Source organism: Lathyrus oleraceus, chromosome 5, assembly GCF_024323335.1.
Source record: "Lathyrus oleraceus cultivar Zhongwan6 chromosome 5, CAAS_Psat_ZW6_1.0, whole genome shotgun sequence".
NCBI lineage: Eukaryota > Viridiplantae > Streptophyta > Magnoliopsida > Fabales > Fabaceae > Lathyrus > Lathyrus oleraceus.
Genome location: NC_066583.1, coordinates 627,773,966 through 627,789,002, shown reverse-complemented (window position 1 = coordinate 627,789,002; position 15,037 = coordinate 627,773,966). Strand labels below are relative to the sequence as shown.

The following is a 15,037-nucleotide window of genomic DNA, read 5'->3' as shown; positions in this document are numbered from 1 at the left end:
ACCAAACGCATATCGGATTTCTGACCCTCTCTGATCTCATCCAAAATACCACTCGTTAACTTCAGCATTCCCAATTTAACACTATTGTGAGTACTCTCACACACCAAACTCAAGTCTCTAAACTGCTCAATCAAATCAAATTCCTTAACCATTAACATAGACATATGTAATGATTTCCGACTCAGCGCATCAGCCACTACATTTGCTTTACCCGGATGGTAATTCAAACCAAAATCATAATCCTTCAGAAATTCTAACCATCTCCTCTGTCTCATATTCAGCTCTTTCTGATCAAACAAATACCTCAAACTTTTATGATCACTGAAAACCTCAAATCTTGATCCGTACAAATAATGCCTCCACAACTTCAGAACAAACACCACAGCTGCCAACTCTAAATCATGTGTCGGATAGTTCCTCTCATGAACCCTTAGTTGTCTCGAAGCATAAGCTATAACCTGCTTATTCTGCATCAACACACCACCTAGACCCAACAATGAAGCATCACAGTAAACCTCAAATAATTCCGACGAACTCGGTAATACCAGGATAAGAGCAGTAGTCAACCTTCTCTTTAATTCTTGAAAACCTTCTTCACATTTCGAATCCCAAACAAACGCTTGCCCCTTTCTAGTCAACATCGTCAACGGTAACGCCAACTTAGAAAATCCCTCAATGAACTTCCTATAATAACCAGCCAAACCAAGGAAACTTCGAATCTCAGTAACAGACTTCGGAGCTTCCCACTTAGATACCGCTTCTATCTTAGAAGGATCAACAACAACACCACCTCTTGAAATCACATGACCAAGAAAACTAACTTCTTCTAACCAAAATTCACACTTAGAGAGTTTAGCAAATAGCTTCTTTTCCCGCAGAACTCCTAAAACCACTCTCAAATGCTCAGCATGCTCTTCTTCAGATTTCGAATACACCAAAATGTCATCAATAAACACCACAACAAACTGATCCAAGTACGGATGGAAAATCCTATTCATGTACTCCATAAATACTCCAGGCGCATTAGTCACACCAAAAGGCATCACAGAATACTCATAATGTCCATACCTTGTTCTGAAAGCAGTCTTCTGAATATCTTCAGTTTTCACACGTATCTGATGATACCCAGATCTCAAATCTACCTTGCTGAACACACTCGCACCAACCAACTGATCCATCAAATCATCAATCCTCGGCAAAGGATACCGATTCTTAATCGTCACTTTATTCAGTTGCCTGTAGTCCACACACAACCTCATAGTACCTTCCTTCTTCTTAACCAACAACACTGGTGCACCCCACGGTGACACACTCGGACGAATAAACTTCTTATCCAACAGATCTTCCAGCTGACTCTTCAATTCAGTTAACTCAACAGCAGACATACGGTACGGAGCCATCGATATCGGTCTAGTACCAGGTACCAAATCAATCGAGAACTCAACTTCACGTTCTGGTGGCAATTCATTCACCTCTTCCGGAAACACCTCAGGAAAATCACACACCACTGCTAGATCACCAATCACCAGTTTATCTTTAGCCTCCATAGTCGCTAACAGCATAAACAACTCTGCTCCATCTGCCACTTCCTCATTCACCTGTCTTGCAGATAGAAATAAACTCTTTCCTTCCTCAATCTCAGGAAAAATCACAGTCTTATCAAAACAGTTAATAGAAACTCGGTTAAACACTAACCAGTTCATTCCCAAGATAACGTCAATCTGCACTAACGGAAGACACACAAGGTCCATCCCAAAGTCTCTACCAAAAATACTCAAAGGACAACTTAAACAAACTGAAGTAGTAGTCACTGAACCCTTCGCAGGAGTATCAATCACCATACTTCCAAGCATCTCAGATATCTCTAACTTAAGTTTCACAGCACAATCCAAAGATATAAAAGAATGAGTCGCACCTGTGTCAATAATAGCTACAAGAGGAAAGCCATTAATATAACACGTACCTCGGATCAACCGATCATCTGCAAAAGTCTCAGAACCTGATAAAGCAAAAACCTTGCCTCCTGACTGATTTTCTTTCTTCGGCTTAGGACACTGTGGACTGATATGACCCAACTCTCCACAGTTGAAACAAGTCACAGTCTTCAACCGGCAGTCTGCAGCCAAATGACCACCTTTTCCACATTTGAAACACTTATTCTCATTACTGGTACACTCGTGGATACGATGTCCAGCCTGACCACATCTGTAACACTTAGCAGGAGCACTAGAATCTCCCCCACTAGGCCTCTTCATCCCACTCTGCCTCTGAAAACCTTTGCCAGCTGCATACGGTTTTCCACGTTCAATCTGATTCTTGCCTTTCCTATCAACCCTCTGCTGATAGCTCTCAGCTCTGGCCTTGGAATCCTGTTCGAAAATCCTGCAACAGTCAACCAAATCAGAAAACACTCTAATCCTTTGATACCCAATAGCCTGCTTGATCTCGGGACGCAACCCGTTCTCAAACTTCACACACTTAGAAAATTCTCCAGCAGCCTCACTATAGGGAGTATAATACTTTGACAGCTCTGTGAACTTAGCAGCATACTCAGTTACAGACCTGTTACCCTGTTTCAATTCCAAAAACTCTATCTCCTTCTTTCCTCTGACATCCTCGGGAAAATACTTCCTCAGGAATCTCTCTCTGAACACCGCCCAAGAAATCTCAGCATTTCCAGCAGTTTCCAACTCAGTGCGGGTAGCAACCCACCAATCATCAGCTTCTTCTGACAGCATATGTGTACCGAACCTGACCTTCTGATTCTCAGCACACTCAGTTACTCTAAAGATCCTCTCTATCTCCTTCAACCACTTCTGAGCACCATCTGGATCGTATGCTCCTTTGAACATTGGAGGATTGTTCTTCTGGAACTCACTCAACTGACGAGCAGCTCCCATTCCCATAACATTCTGATTTCCTCCAAGTACTCCAGCTAGCATACCCAGAGCCTCAGCAATTGCAGCATCATCTCTACCTCTTCCAGCCATCTCTATTCTGAAAACCCAACAAACCAAAACAATAAGTACTGATAGGGTTACACAACACCTATCCCGTACAGGGGAAACAGAATAATTACGACTCGACACGACCGACTATGCTCTGATACCACTAATGTAACACCCTTCTAAATACCCCAATAATTTAATTAAATATCAAAATACAACATCAGAGTAATTATGCCCTTTAAGGGTGTCACACAACATATTCACACCGTTCAACAATATAGAGGTCATGCTCTTTTATTAATTTCAAACTTAAACAATTGCATAAAACACAGCGGATATAATTTCATCAATCATGTAAAACATTACATGGAAAATGGTTCTCAACCAATAATAAAACATTTAAAACAAGTTAGGACAACCCATCCCGATGTTACATCTATCAGAGCACGACCCACTACGGAGACTACACTAGACTCCAATAATTAGCTCCTACTCGACTCATTTCTCGTTACCTGAAAAATAAGTGTAAGGGTGAGTTCCTCAATCAATATAACGAGCATTATACAACATTATGTAATGTTAAGTAAATAACGCATCAAATCACCCTAACCAGACCACATACTCAATAACCACAGTATCAACTCAAACATCATACTTAACGATAACATATAGCATATGTATAATCTCAAACCATACTCAATGACCACACAACAATACCAACACAAACACACGTGTAATATTGGAATACATCCATTCATATTACACGCCATACATATATTATGCAATGAGACTCTATGCATGCGGTACCGACTATTTGTGAACATATAGTTCAACCTCACCGTCCAAACCCAGGCACGGCTACCAAGCTCACTAGTCCCACTCATTTGAGACATAGTGACTCACTCACTAATTCCTCACCATGGGAATTAGCTACCACCCCAAATGGGCCATGAAATGCACGCTAATCACCTAGCATGCAAACAATCAACAACAGTCCAATAATGACTAACTCACTAATTCCTCACCATGGGAATTAGCTACCACCCCAAATGGGCCACAATGTGCAAGCTAAACACCTAGCAAATGCAACATCAACAACAATTCAAGAATAGGCACATGCCCACACTCTAAGCAACAAAACAGTCTATTCACAATGCCTACATAACTGATACATTCACAGCATCATGTATAGCATCACACATCATTAACACATTTTATCACAACAGCATATCTTGTCATGCCACAAAATCAAACACAGTATTAGCACCCTCTACTAATACCTATGCTACTCAAAACAATGGGAAATGATCCCTACTACATCATGCATCAGCTAAGTCACCTCACTCAGCCTAAACAGCCAAAACTGCACAACAACAGTTCAGAAAAATCATCAATTCTGCCCATACGCGTATTGCCCATGCCATACGCGTATTGCCCACACCTGACCAAAGTCCATACGCGTAACGCCCATGCCCATACGCGTATGCTACGCGTATCACATTCCCATACGCGTATCACCAGAGGCCAAAACACGTTCCAAACCTCATCTCTTTCACTCATACGCGTATGACATACACCATACGCGTACCACATCCAGGGATATGCGTATCACACGCGTATGGCGCGTACCAGCGCCAAAACTCCCCTTTCCAAGCCATTCCATACGCGTATTGCCTAGTGCCATACGCGTACCAGCCCATCTCATACGCGTATTGCCTAGCACCATACGCGTATGACCAGAGACCACAATTCCAGGTCTGTCATGGTTTCTCTGCTACGAATTCTCAGATCTACACTTCCACAATCCAATTTTTCATACACTTTCGTTCGTTTTATCAATTACAACTCAGATACATTCAACTTCTCAAATCGCTAACCTTACTACATCTAATTTCTACGAATTTCATCGATTATCATTCAATTTTCGTTCATCCCAACATTTCACAGATCTTTAGCATACATCAATCCAATTAGAGGCAAAACAATGATTATTACTACCCAGTACATTTTATCATATAATACCCTTTAACCGATGATAAACCCCCCTTACCTGAGTTAATCCGGCAGCTTCCGAGCTCCAAGCTTCTCCTTCCTTCAACCTTCGTTCTCTGGCTTTTTGCCCTTTCTGCCTCTTTTCCCTTTTCACGTGAAATTCACCTTTTTACCAAAAATGGGATTTTTCTAAATTCCAACTTATATATTATTCCAATAAATAATTATCCCAATAATTATTATTCCAAAATAATAATAAAATAAAATAATCCAAACATCCAATTATTCAATTAAATTAATAAATAAAATATTAATTTAAATCAAATAATTAGCTTAGTTTAATTGGGGTGTTACAGAACCTCCCTGAAAAGCTCTAGTAGCTTCAGCGTAAGATTTAACACCACTTTCGCTACATGAGAACTTAGAAGCAACGAAAAGATATCTTTCCAAATTAGAGGGTACATCTTAATTCCGACGAAGATTAGGCAAAATCTTCAATAAATGCTCATTCCTTTCATATCTAGGAATATTAGCATAAATCTTCTTCTCATCAACAAAAATATTATCCATCCTAATCGCTAATCGCCTAGCATCTCCGACATACAAAAATCCCGCAAAACCAAATCTTTTACCAATTTTATTTCTTAAGAGGGATCACCACTTCCACCAAATCCTCATGTTTCTTGAATAAGTTGAATAACTCCTTAGCACCATATCTATCTGAAAACTTCGAATCATACACAGACGAACATCCATCGAAAGAAAAACTTTTTCCTTTATGAATAAAGAAAACATCCCATCTCGCATGAGCTATCCTTCCTCCTTGAAGCCCTTCTTCTTAACACGCTTCCAATCCATAACTAAAATTGAACCGAACAGAACCCTAGAAAAAACTTCAAAAAAATCTCATGGAACTTTCACCTAGCAACAAAAAGTTTCTAGAGAGAATCCTCCTTCTCTCCATAAAAATAATACTAGTACATGATGTTATTAATTATTTAACTTATTCAAAAGGAAAAAAAAGAAAGAATATTTGCAATAATTTAACGGTGAATTAATACAATGTTATTCATCTATTATTTATATATATATAATAACCTACCCAGTAATTTCCATTTCATTTTCAATTCCACCTTAGAATCAAAAACCCTCTTCTCTGCTTGTTATCTCTCTCACGTGTTCCATCGTAAATCCCTTTCAACCTCACTCGTTAACTCGCTCACTCACTCACTCACTCTCTCCGTTTTCGCTCCTCCGATATTGCCGCCGGCGGGAACTAACCGTCAATTCCGATATCATTTCATCGGAATTTCCTCCGATACCAACTTCCAAGGGTTCAATTCAACAGTTTTGAAGAATAAGGGTTAGGTTATCTATGGCGAACCCATCTGGGACTGGTAACCATCAGGAACAACATACTCATGTCAATCCTTCTTCTTTTAACGGCAATTCGGCTCCCGAGAGTTCTTCAGGTCTGGTCATGAACATGAAGCATAATCCAGGGATATCCCTTGATTGGACGCCTGAAGAACAAGCCACCCTCGAAGATGGCCTCTCAAAGTATGAAATTTTTTATTTTTATAATCATGTTATGCAGTATATGCAACGCAACATATGCAATTACCATGACTTATCTATATGTTTTGAATTTATTGTTTAGTTTGAGAAATGAAATCCCTGATTACATAAACCCCATCAATTCAATTTAGGTTTTTGTATTCTATTTTTGTAGCTTAGGTCATGGATTAGGGTTCCAAGTAATTAAACAGTTGGCACTATTAATCATGGGATTCACCTATTTTTTTCCTCTACTGATTGAACAGTAAATTCATTTTTTTCTCAGAATGTTCCACACATGTATTTTGATGCCTCTCTGTAATATTCTATAAGGAAGTACTAGTAGTCACATAAATTAATGAAAAATTCAAAATTTCCTTTGCAGATATGCCTCAGAATCTAACATAGTACGCTATGCAAAGATTGCACAACAGCTAAATAACAAGACAGTCCGGGATGTGGCTCTGCGTGTCAGGTGGATGAATGTAAGCTACATACTTGTTTGTTTCTGCCTTAAGGCGTTTATTTCATTGTCAATGGTATAATAATCTATCACCGGTGATTTCATATGAGTGCTGTTACATTAGAATTTTGATGTAAATTTATGACCATTGGTAAATGAACCGTTTGGACCAGGCATTAGGGTCTAACTTATCATGATCCTTTTCTAGAAGTTTTTTTATAACGGTGCTCAACGGTTTAATGTGAGCGTTATCAAAAAGTAGCACTACAGTGCTACTGCGCAATGGATTTTGATGAACCTAATATGAAAACCGTGATGCTATCCCATTTCCTCTATAAGAGTGATAACTGATAGCAGCCGTTATAGCATTTTCTGTTCATATAGATTTAGTGGATAATAGACACTTTTAGGACTTTTCTTCTTTTTAAAAATAAAACTGAAGAGTGGGCATAGTGACTTTTCTTCATTTTTATTCGCATACGCATTCCTTTTTATTTTATATAATAAATTGATTTATTTCAAACGCAATGCGCGGCTCTGCTATTTGCCCACAATGCTATGAGCTATTTCACATACTGTTTTTTTTGGCATTCTACTATTGATAACACTGCTTGTGATGGTTGTGACTTGGGAGAACTCTTTTGGGTTTGTTGGGACATGATAATGTTATCTTAGATATGTCATTGCTTTGTAAGTATACCCACCTTTTGTATTTTAAAATTTTCGTAAGCTTTCAACCTCTTGTACCCCACTTGTGGATTTGTCAATTGTCATAGTCTTCTCTTCAGCATAATAAAAGATTTGTAATAGGATTTACTTACTTGATTGTGTTATAATTTAAGAGAGAGAAAATTGAGATAGATAGATATTCGTAACAGAATCTGTTATGATGATATGTTGAATGTTTAGATGAGTTTGATTAATTACATGAGTGTTTATATATAGAGAGTGTCACAACTGACTCTCTTAGACTTGAGTGCAAGCAGTTATAACAGTTTGCAACTAATTCTAACTATAATGAAACTAACTGTAACTAATCCTTGCAGACTGTAACATAATCATAACAGTATACTTGCATAAGGAAAAGACTATTAGTGAATAAGTCATTCCTAACAGATTACATAAGATATTTGAGAGAGATCTTGAAGAGTGACCATCTTTTTCCTTTCTGAGAAAATTGTAACTGATGATCTATTCATCTATTAACTGGTGCAAGATACTTTGGTTCTGTTTGCAACCCTCCCCATACGTAATTTAAAATATGAAATAATGAAGCTTAGTGTTATTGAGATTAATTAAACTCAGTTTCTACATACACTTATTTATAGTTGAGTGTTTGTTTCTCATTTCTTACAGAAGAAGGAAAACAGCAAGAGAAGGAAGGATGATCACAATTTGTCCCGAAAAAGTAAAGATAAAAAGGTACAGCTTCCGTTATTGGGCATTCTTACAATTATTATATTAATTTTGTTCTTGTCTTGTTTCCTAATGCACAGCTTTGGAGATGCTTTTTGTTATCTTTATGTAATGTTAGGATATTGTTTGTGTTTGGTCCTATCCACGTGAATGTTAACTTTTGAATTTTATGTTTACCGTTTTTTCGCGCCGTCACATTGGCACCCCTGCTTTGGACAGGTGAATTTAATTTATCTTGAATTCCCTACTTGTATAGCTCTATGATTAAAGCCTACTTGGTTATCTTTAGATTGATGATGTATATCCTTGTGTTATGTGGATTAGGGCTGATCTCTGGACCTGTTCTTCCATATAGCTTTATGATATGCCCTCATTCTCGGTGCATATATATTCCACCCAAAAAATTGACATTTTTTTAGGAACCATTCTTGGATAATTTATCAGCTTCATTAATTTTAACTAAGCTTTCCTTGGACATGTAAATGTTATCGTATATTTTATAGGTTATTATGACTGTTTTCTGATACTAGCCTTCCATAATATACATTTTTAACTAGTAATCGTTACCTGAACTTTTTGTGCCGACTTTAAGTTTTCTGTATAGCATTTTCCCCTACATATTATTTCTCAGAATTTCATTATGATGCTTATTATTTTTTATTTTGGAATAAACTGAGCATTGTGAAATTATTCAACTAGGAAGAAGCTAGTGTAGCGTTCTGTTTCCTTAATTCTTTTAACTTGTTAAGTAATTAATAGTTTAGCATATGGGTTAAAAGAAGTACCAGGAAACAAAAGTGAAGTAAGCACAACTGAAGAAAGTTAATAGACTGTTAGTGCATTTGTGGAACATTGGAAACTATCAAATTATGCTTCTCTTCAATGGGACTTAGATGCTTATCATAATTCTATTTTTATTTCCAGGAAAGGGTTTCTGATCCCGCAGCAAAATCATCTCAATTTTCTGCTCGACCCAATGTCCCTCCATATGCGCCACCAATGATTACAATGGACAATGATGATGGCATCCCATATGCAGGTAAGCTACCCTGTGAACTAATTTTCATACCTTTGGATGTTGTGGTTTGACAACATGACAATACAGCCTTATATCTCTAATGTGCACTTTTTGACCTCTGAATTTCTCATCTACGCATTCATTTAAATGGTCCAACTTCTCTTATCTTTTTTTCCGGACATTTTTTCTTTTCATAATTAATTGTTGTTTATGGTCATCCTTCTGCAGCAATTGGAGGCCCTACTGCTGAGCTATTAGAGCAAAATGCACAGGCCTTGAGCCGAGTCTCTGCAAACATTTCCTCTCTCCAGGTGTGTTGACACTATCTTTAATCTATTTGGCCTTTTATGCGCTGAATAGACTGCTTGACTGAAAATTGAACTATCGAGTCCGACTGATTATATATGTATTTGTACTAATTGCGAATCTTGATATTAGCCCTTTTTTCAAGTTTTCTTTTGGTCTATTTTCTATATTCTTGTTTTATATTCATTTCATTCCGGCCAGATTAACAATAATATGCTCAATGCAATTTCCATTTGTAGGCCATTTTCTGTAGCCATAAAACTGACCAATAATATTTTTGTACTCTGTCTTGTTTCCAGATACAGGACAACATCAATCTTTTGTGCCAAACTAGAGACAACATCATTAGAATAATGAATGAGTGAGTTGTACTGTTTTTGTTCTTTTCTATATTTACTCTATAAAGATTAAAGCAAGTGATTTATTTGTTTCTCTTTATATGGATTTATTTGACTCAATTGTAATACTTGACTTTCCTCTCTATCTTTTGAACAGGATGAATGATTCACCTGAGGTGATGAAGCAAATGCCGCCTCTTCCTGTGAAGATGAATGAAGAACTGGCGAATTCCATACTTCCACTTCCAAGAACACCTCTCCAGCCTCAGTCATGATGTTTTTTATTCATCGTTAACTGGCTTGCCTCTTCATTGTTTCTTTCTTGGAAAAAAGAAGAAAGAATGAATAATTGTTGATAATCGTCAAGTTGAATTAGTTTTCATAATTTTTTCCTTTCCAGATGTTAGAGGTATTGTTCCCTTGTTTGGCTCTAACTTAGTAGTGCAATAGGAATTATTTTGTATTCATGGTATTAATTTATTTAAATTTAAGCAATAAGAGCAATAAGTTGTGGTATAATTTTATTTATCTTACAATACATTTTATTATGCATATATCAATTAATTGAAAATGGAAATGTCATAAATGTCTATAACATGAAGCCTTTCCCTATAGATATTAGAGAAGCTATGCACAATCTGATTTGTCTGATTCATGATCATGACACTGATATAGGTTTCAAGAAATATTTTGAACCTTCGTAAATAAAAGTAATATTTACATTTTTAGATGTAGAGTTAAGCCATAGTTATTATCACTCTATATGCTAATTCTGGACTTGTTTTGTTTTGTTTTTCTTCTGGTTTAATATAATAATTCAACTATTTTGATTTGCATTTTAAAGTTAAACTATTTTTGTTTTCCTTTGTAAGATACTAACCAATATTTGCTCTTGTCTTTTTTAAATTTTTGTTGTCTTTCTATTTTGCAACCAAAAACAATCTACGCATGGCTTAGGAATTTGCAGGGCCACAAGGTGGGGTTTTATTTGAAAAATGTCTTACGGTGGAGAAGGTTTCTTATATCAACTGTCATTTTCATTTTCTGACAGGACTGTCATTTTCATTTTCATTTTCATCCTCAATACTCTTTATTTTAACATTAACCTATTTTTCTTGCATAAGTTTAATTGCCACTTTATATTTTAAAAACATAATTAATCAATGGTTTTAAATACATTTTGATTCTTTGAATTTGTTTAAAATAAGTTTTTAGTCTTCTTGGCTCTGGTAGGGAAGTCATATTTCCGAATTTATAGTTTATAAGTTATAATTGATAATAGTCTTTTTCATTATGAATTTATTTTATAAATTTATAGTTTATTTTTTAGGCGTTATCTCAAATACCATTTAATTTATTTTAATTTAAAATAAAATAAATATGTATTAAATATCTTTTATGTCATTTTATATTTATAAATTAGTTGAGTCGTTATTTTTATCAAACACTTTAATTAGTTTATTAATTATTAGTCACCAATTATCCGATATAAGTTATTCTCTCCGTTTCTTTTTAAATGTCATTTGATTTTCTACATATCGAGAAAGTTAATTCATATTGTTAATTTTCAAATAATAATTATCTTTTTATCTATAATATTCTTAATTATTTATTATATATTTTTTTTTGATAAAATTGCATTAATACTATCTTAATCGTGACAATTAAAAAGAAAAAAAAATGAAAGTGATATTTAAAAAGTAACAGATAATCAATCATAAGCTATAAATTAGTTTATTGGTCAACTACTATTTTTATTTTTATCAACTGTCTCTCTATTAAAGTAATCTTGAGATTGTCAAAATATCTTCCCCACACAATTCCCAATATCTGTCCATAACATTTTAAAAAAAAGGTTATAAATCACTAGACTAGGATTTAAGGATTTGATACTCATAATAATTTATTAGACTACTTTATAATCGTGGCCTAGAGAGTATTCTTACGGTCAACATCATAGAGAAAATGCTAGAGGCTACACGAGGAGCAATGAGACAATCCTAAAAAAAAACTTTTAAAATACTTCAAAGCTTAAAAAAAAATGTCATTGTCCTTGACCATTCCCTAGAAGATGATACTTATTAGAATATCTCTATAATTAATATAATTATTATAATATCTCTAATTAATATACATCATTTATATTCTAATAATTATAGAGATGTTCTAATAATATTATGAATTTTATTTATCATAGAGAGGATGTAATCTGTCGCGACATAAGTTTTTCTTTTTTTAAATTGATTTTTGTTGAAGCTCCAATTTCTAACTTCTTGAAATCAATTCTCTTACAACATGCATGCTTTCCATCCTTTTCTCTCTTTTGCCCTTGAATTGAACAACATCAACAACTCTCATCACCTTCTTTATTTTTGTTAAATATTGATCATATTAATTTACATATTAACGACATAGTTATTAAAAACTCCTTCTTTATATAGATTAGTTTACTACTTACTTTTTTCCTTCACAAACTCATTAGTTTAAAATCAAGTTTGCAAAGTACCAGATTTTTGTTGTGTTTAATATTCTAGGAGATTCGGGGGATAATAAACTATGCGTAGGCCAAACTACGACTTAAAAACTGCTGAAGACACGAAGGGATTTTCATGAAAATAAATCAATAAAAATACTAGAGCTAGAGAAAAAATCTGCATGTATCGGGATATCACTAACACAACAAAAAACTATAAGTAAGTTCGATTTCACAAGGAGATGCGAACCCGAACTCAATTGGGAAAGAAAAACTTCAACACATGAGTAAAAAAGATATATTATCTACTACTTGTTACTGGGTAGCTTAAAACAGAAGATAATATACTCGGATAAAGGGACATCCATTACCAGTTATTAGGCAACATATCAAGGATGACTCACTGAGGACAATGAGAAAGAATTATCAACTACCAGTTACTGGAAAGCTTAACAAAGGTAATCAATCAACCACAAGAAAGAGTTATATTACCAGTTACTGGGCAATATACTCAAAAGGGGGAATATCCATTTCCGATTACTGGGTAAGGATAGCCTACCGGGGAAATGAAAAATTAGGGTTTACAACTAACAGTTACTGAGTAGAAGACCAAAAAGCAGGATTTACAACTATCAGTTACTGGATAGAAGACCAAAAAGCAGGATTAACAACTATCAGTTACTGGATAGAAGACCAAAAAGTAGGATTTACAACTACCAGTTACTGGGTAGAAGACCAAAAAACAGGATTTACAACTACCAGTTATTGGGTAGAAGACCAAAAAGCAGAATTTACAACTATTAGTTATTGGATAGAAGACCAAAAGTAGGATTTACAACTATCAATTACTGGGTAGAAAAATAAAAAGGAGAATATCCATTACTAGTTACTGGGTAACATATTAAGGATAAACTTCCGGAGGAAAAATTCAAAGAGAATTTTCGTTAACTACCAGTTACTGGGTAGATAACAGAAAAAACGACCAGCTGGAAAAAAGGATAAACAATTATCAGTTACTGGGTAATTGAACAATGATAATCTGCTGGCGAAAAGAAAAGATAACCCACTGGGGAAACGAAAGTAAATTCGCTAGGGAAATCAAAGAAGTAAGTTACCTTTTACCGGTTACTGGATAAATTAACACATGTAAAATACTCAACATCAAGAAGGATATTACCAATTACTGGATAATAAACTCTCAGAGGACCAAAAGATCTATCTAGGTAAGAACCAGAAAGAAACGGTCAAACAAGACTCAACCCAACGAGGATATAACTCAAGAGGAGTAGTTCCATCCAGATAATGAACTAGGGAGGAAGCAAAAATAATAATCATCCATGAGGAAATAACTCATTGGGGAAGAAAAAAGGATAAACTCTTTCTGCTTAAGGGGATGACACTTTATATTGAAGGAAGACAGACACACTACATCTGCATGGGGAAATGATATCGCCAAAGCAGGGGATCATAAAAATCAGGTCAATGCGTAAAAATGCACAATGAAATATCTGATGCTATGCTTATGCATGTATATGCATGAGTATGTATATGATTATGCTGACAAACGAGCATAAAGGATACAAACATGAAGATCCAATCATCACAACTAGATACTCAGCTAATCTCAACAAGATGGGAACACCAACTAGAGAAACTGCCAGGGATGAAAATAAATCCTTGAGGATATAAATCCTATCTTCAAATATTCAATTCCCTAGGGATATTACACAACCATGTACTCAAAGAAGACTAGGGATATCACAATCCAAATCCAATGCTCAATCATGGTTGGGGAAAGACATGGAGAACACACATCCGACCAAAAATTGTTGAAGACTCAGTGCTAAGAGGAAACGAAGAATATATATATATATATATATATATATATATATATATATATATATATATATATATATATATATATATATATATATATATATATATATATATATATATATATATTATATATATATATATATATATATATATATATATATATATAATATATATATATATATATATATATATATATATATATATATATATATATATATATATATATATATATATATATATATATATATATATATATATATATAGTTGAGGATTCACATCTCAAGCCAAGGGATACATATATATACTTCATAACAACAAGTCAACACTGCGGGGGGATTTTAGGTCAGTACCATATCAAATGGGAGACAATCCTACAGGGGACGGCTACATCAATACTGCTCAGAATCAAATATTGTCTGAATGAGGAGATCTTTCGACAGAAGAGGAAACCCCATAGGAAATCCACGTCACAACAAAAGGTAAAAATCTGAGTGGCGAATCGGCGAGAAGACAAACTCCAACTGCATATTTCATCAATCAAGATAAACTCTGTGGGGACTTCACCAGGGATTAGAATTCGTCAGGACAAATTAAGCGTGGGGATTATCTCTAACAAAGAAATAAACGCCGCACGGGGTGCAAAAAATGCACACAGATTCCTCGAAAGGAAAACCAACAGCCATAAGACTC

At 35.1% G+C, this 15,037-nt stretch overlaps 1 protein-coding gene across 1 annotated transcript; it reads left to right on the top strand.

The window, feature by feature from the left end:
• Window positions 1-6,049: 6,049 nt before the first annotated feature.
• On the top strand, window positions 6,050-10,557 carry LOC127087288 (uncharacterized). The gene is made up of 7 exons (XM_051028166.1): window positions 6,050-6,500; window positions 6,883-6,982; window positions 8,317-8,382; window positions 9,301-9,415; window positions 9,623-9,705; window positions 10,000-10,061; window positions 10,196-10,557. Exons 1-7 carry the CDS (start codon window positions 6,316-6,318, stop codon window positions 10,311-10,313), a joined length of 729 nt encoding a protein of 242 aa, XP_050884123.1. The 5' UTR covers window positions 6,050-6,315; the 3' UTR covers window positions 10,314-10,557.
• Window positions 10,558-15,037: the final 4,480 nt, after the last annotated feature.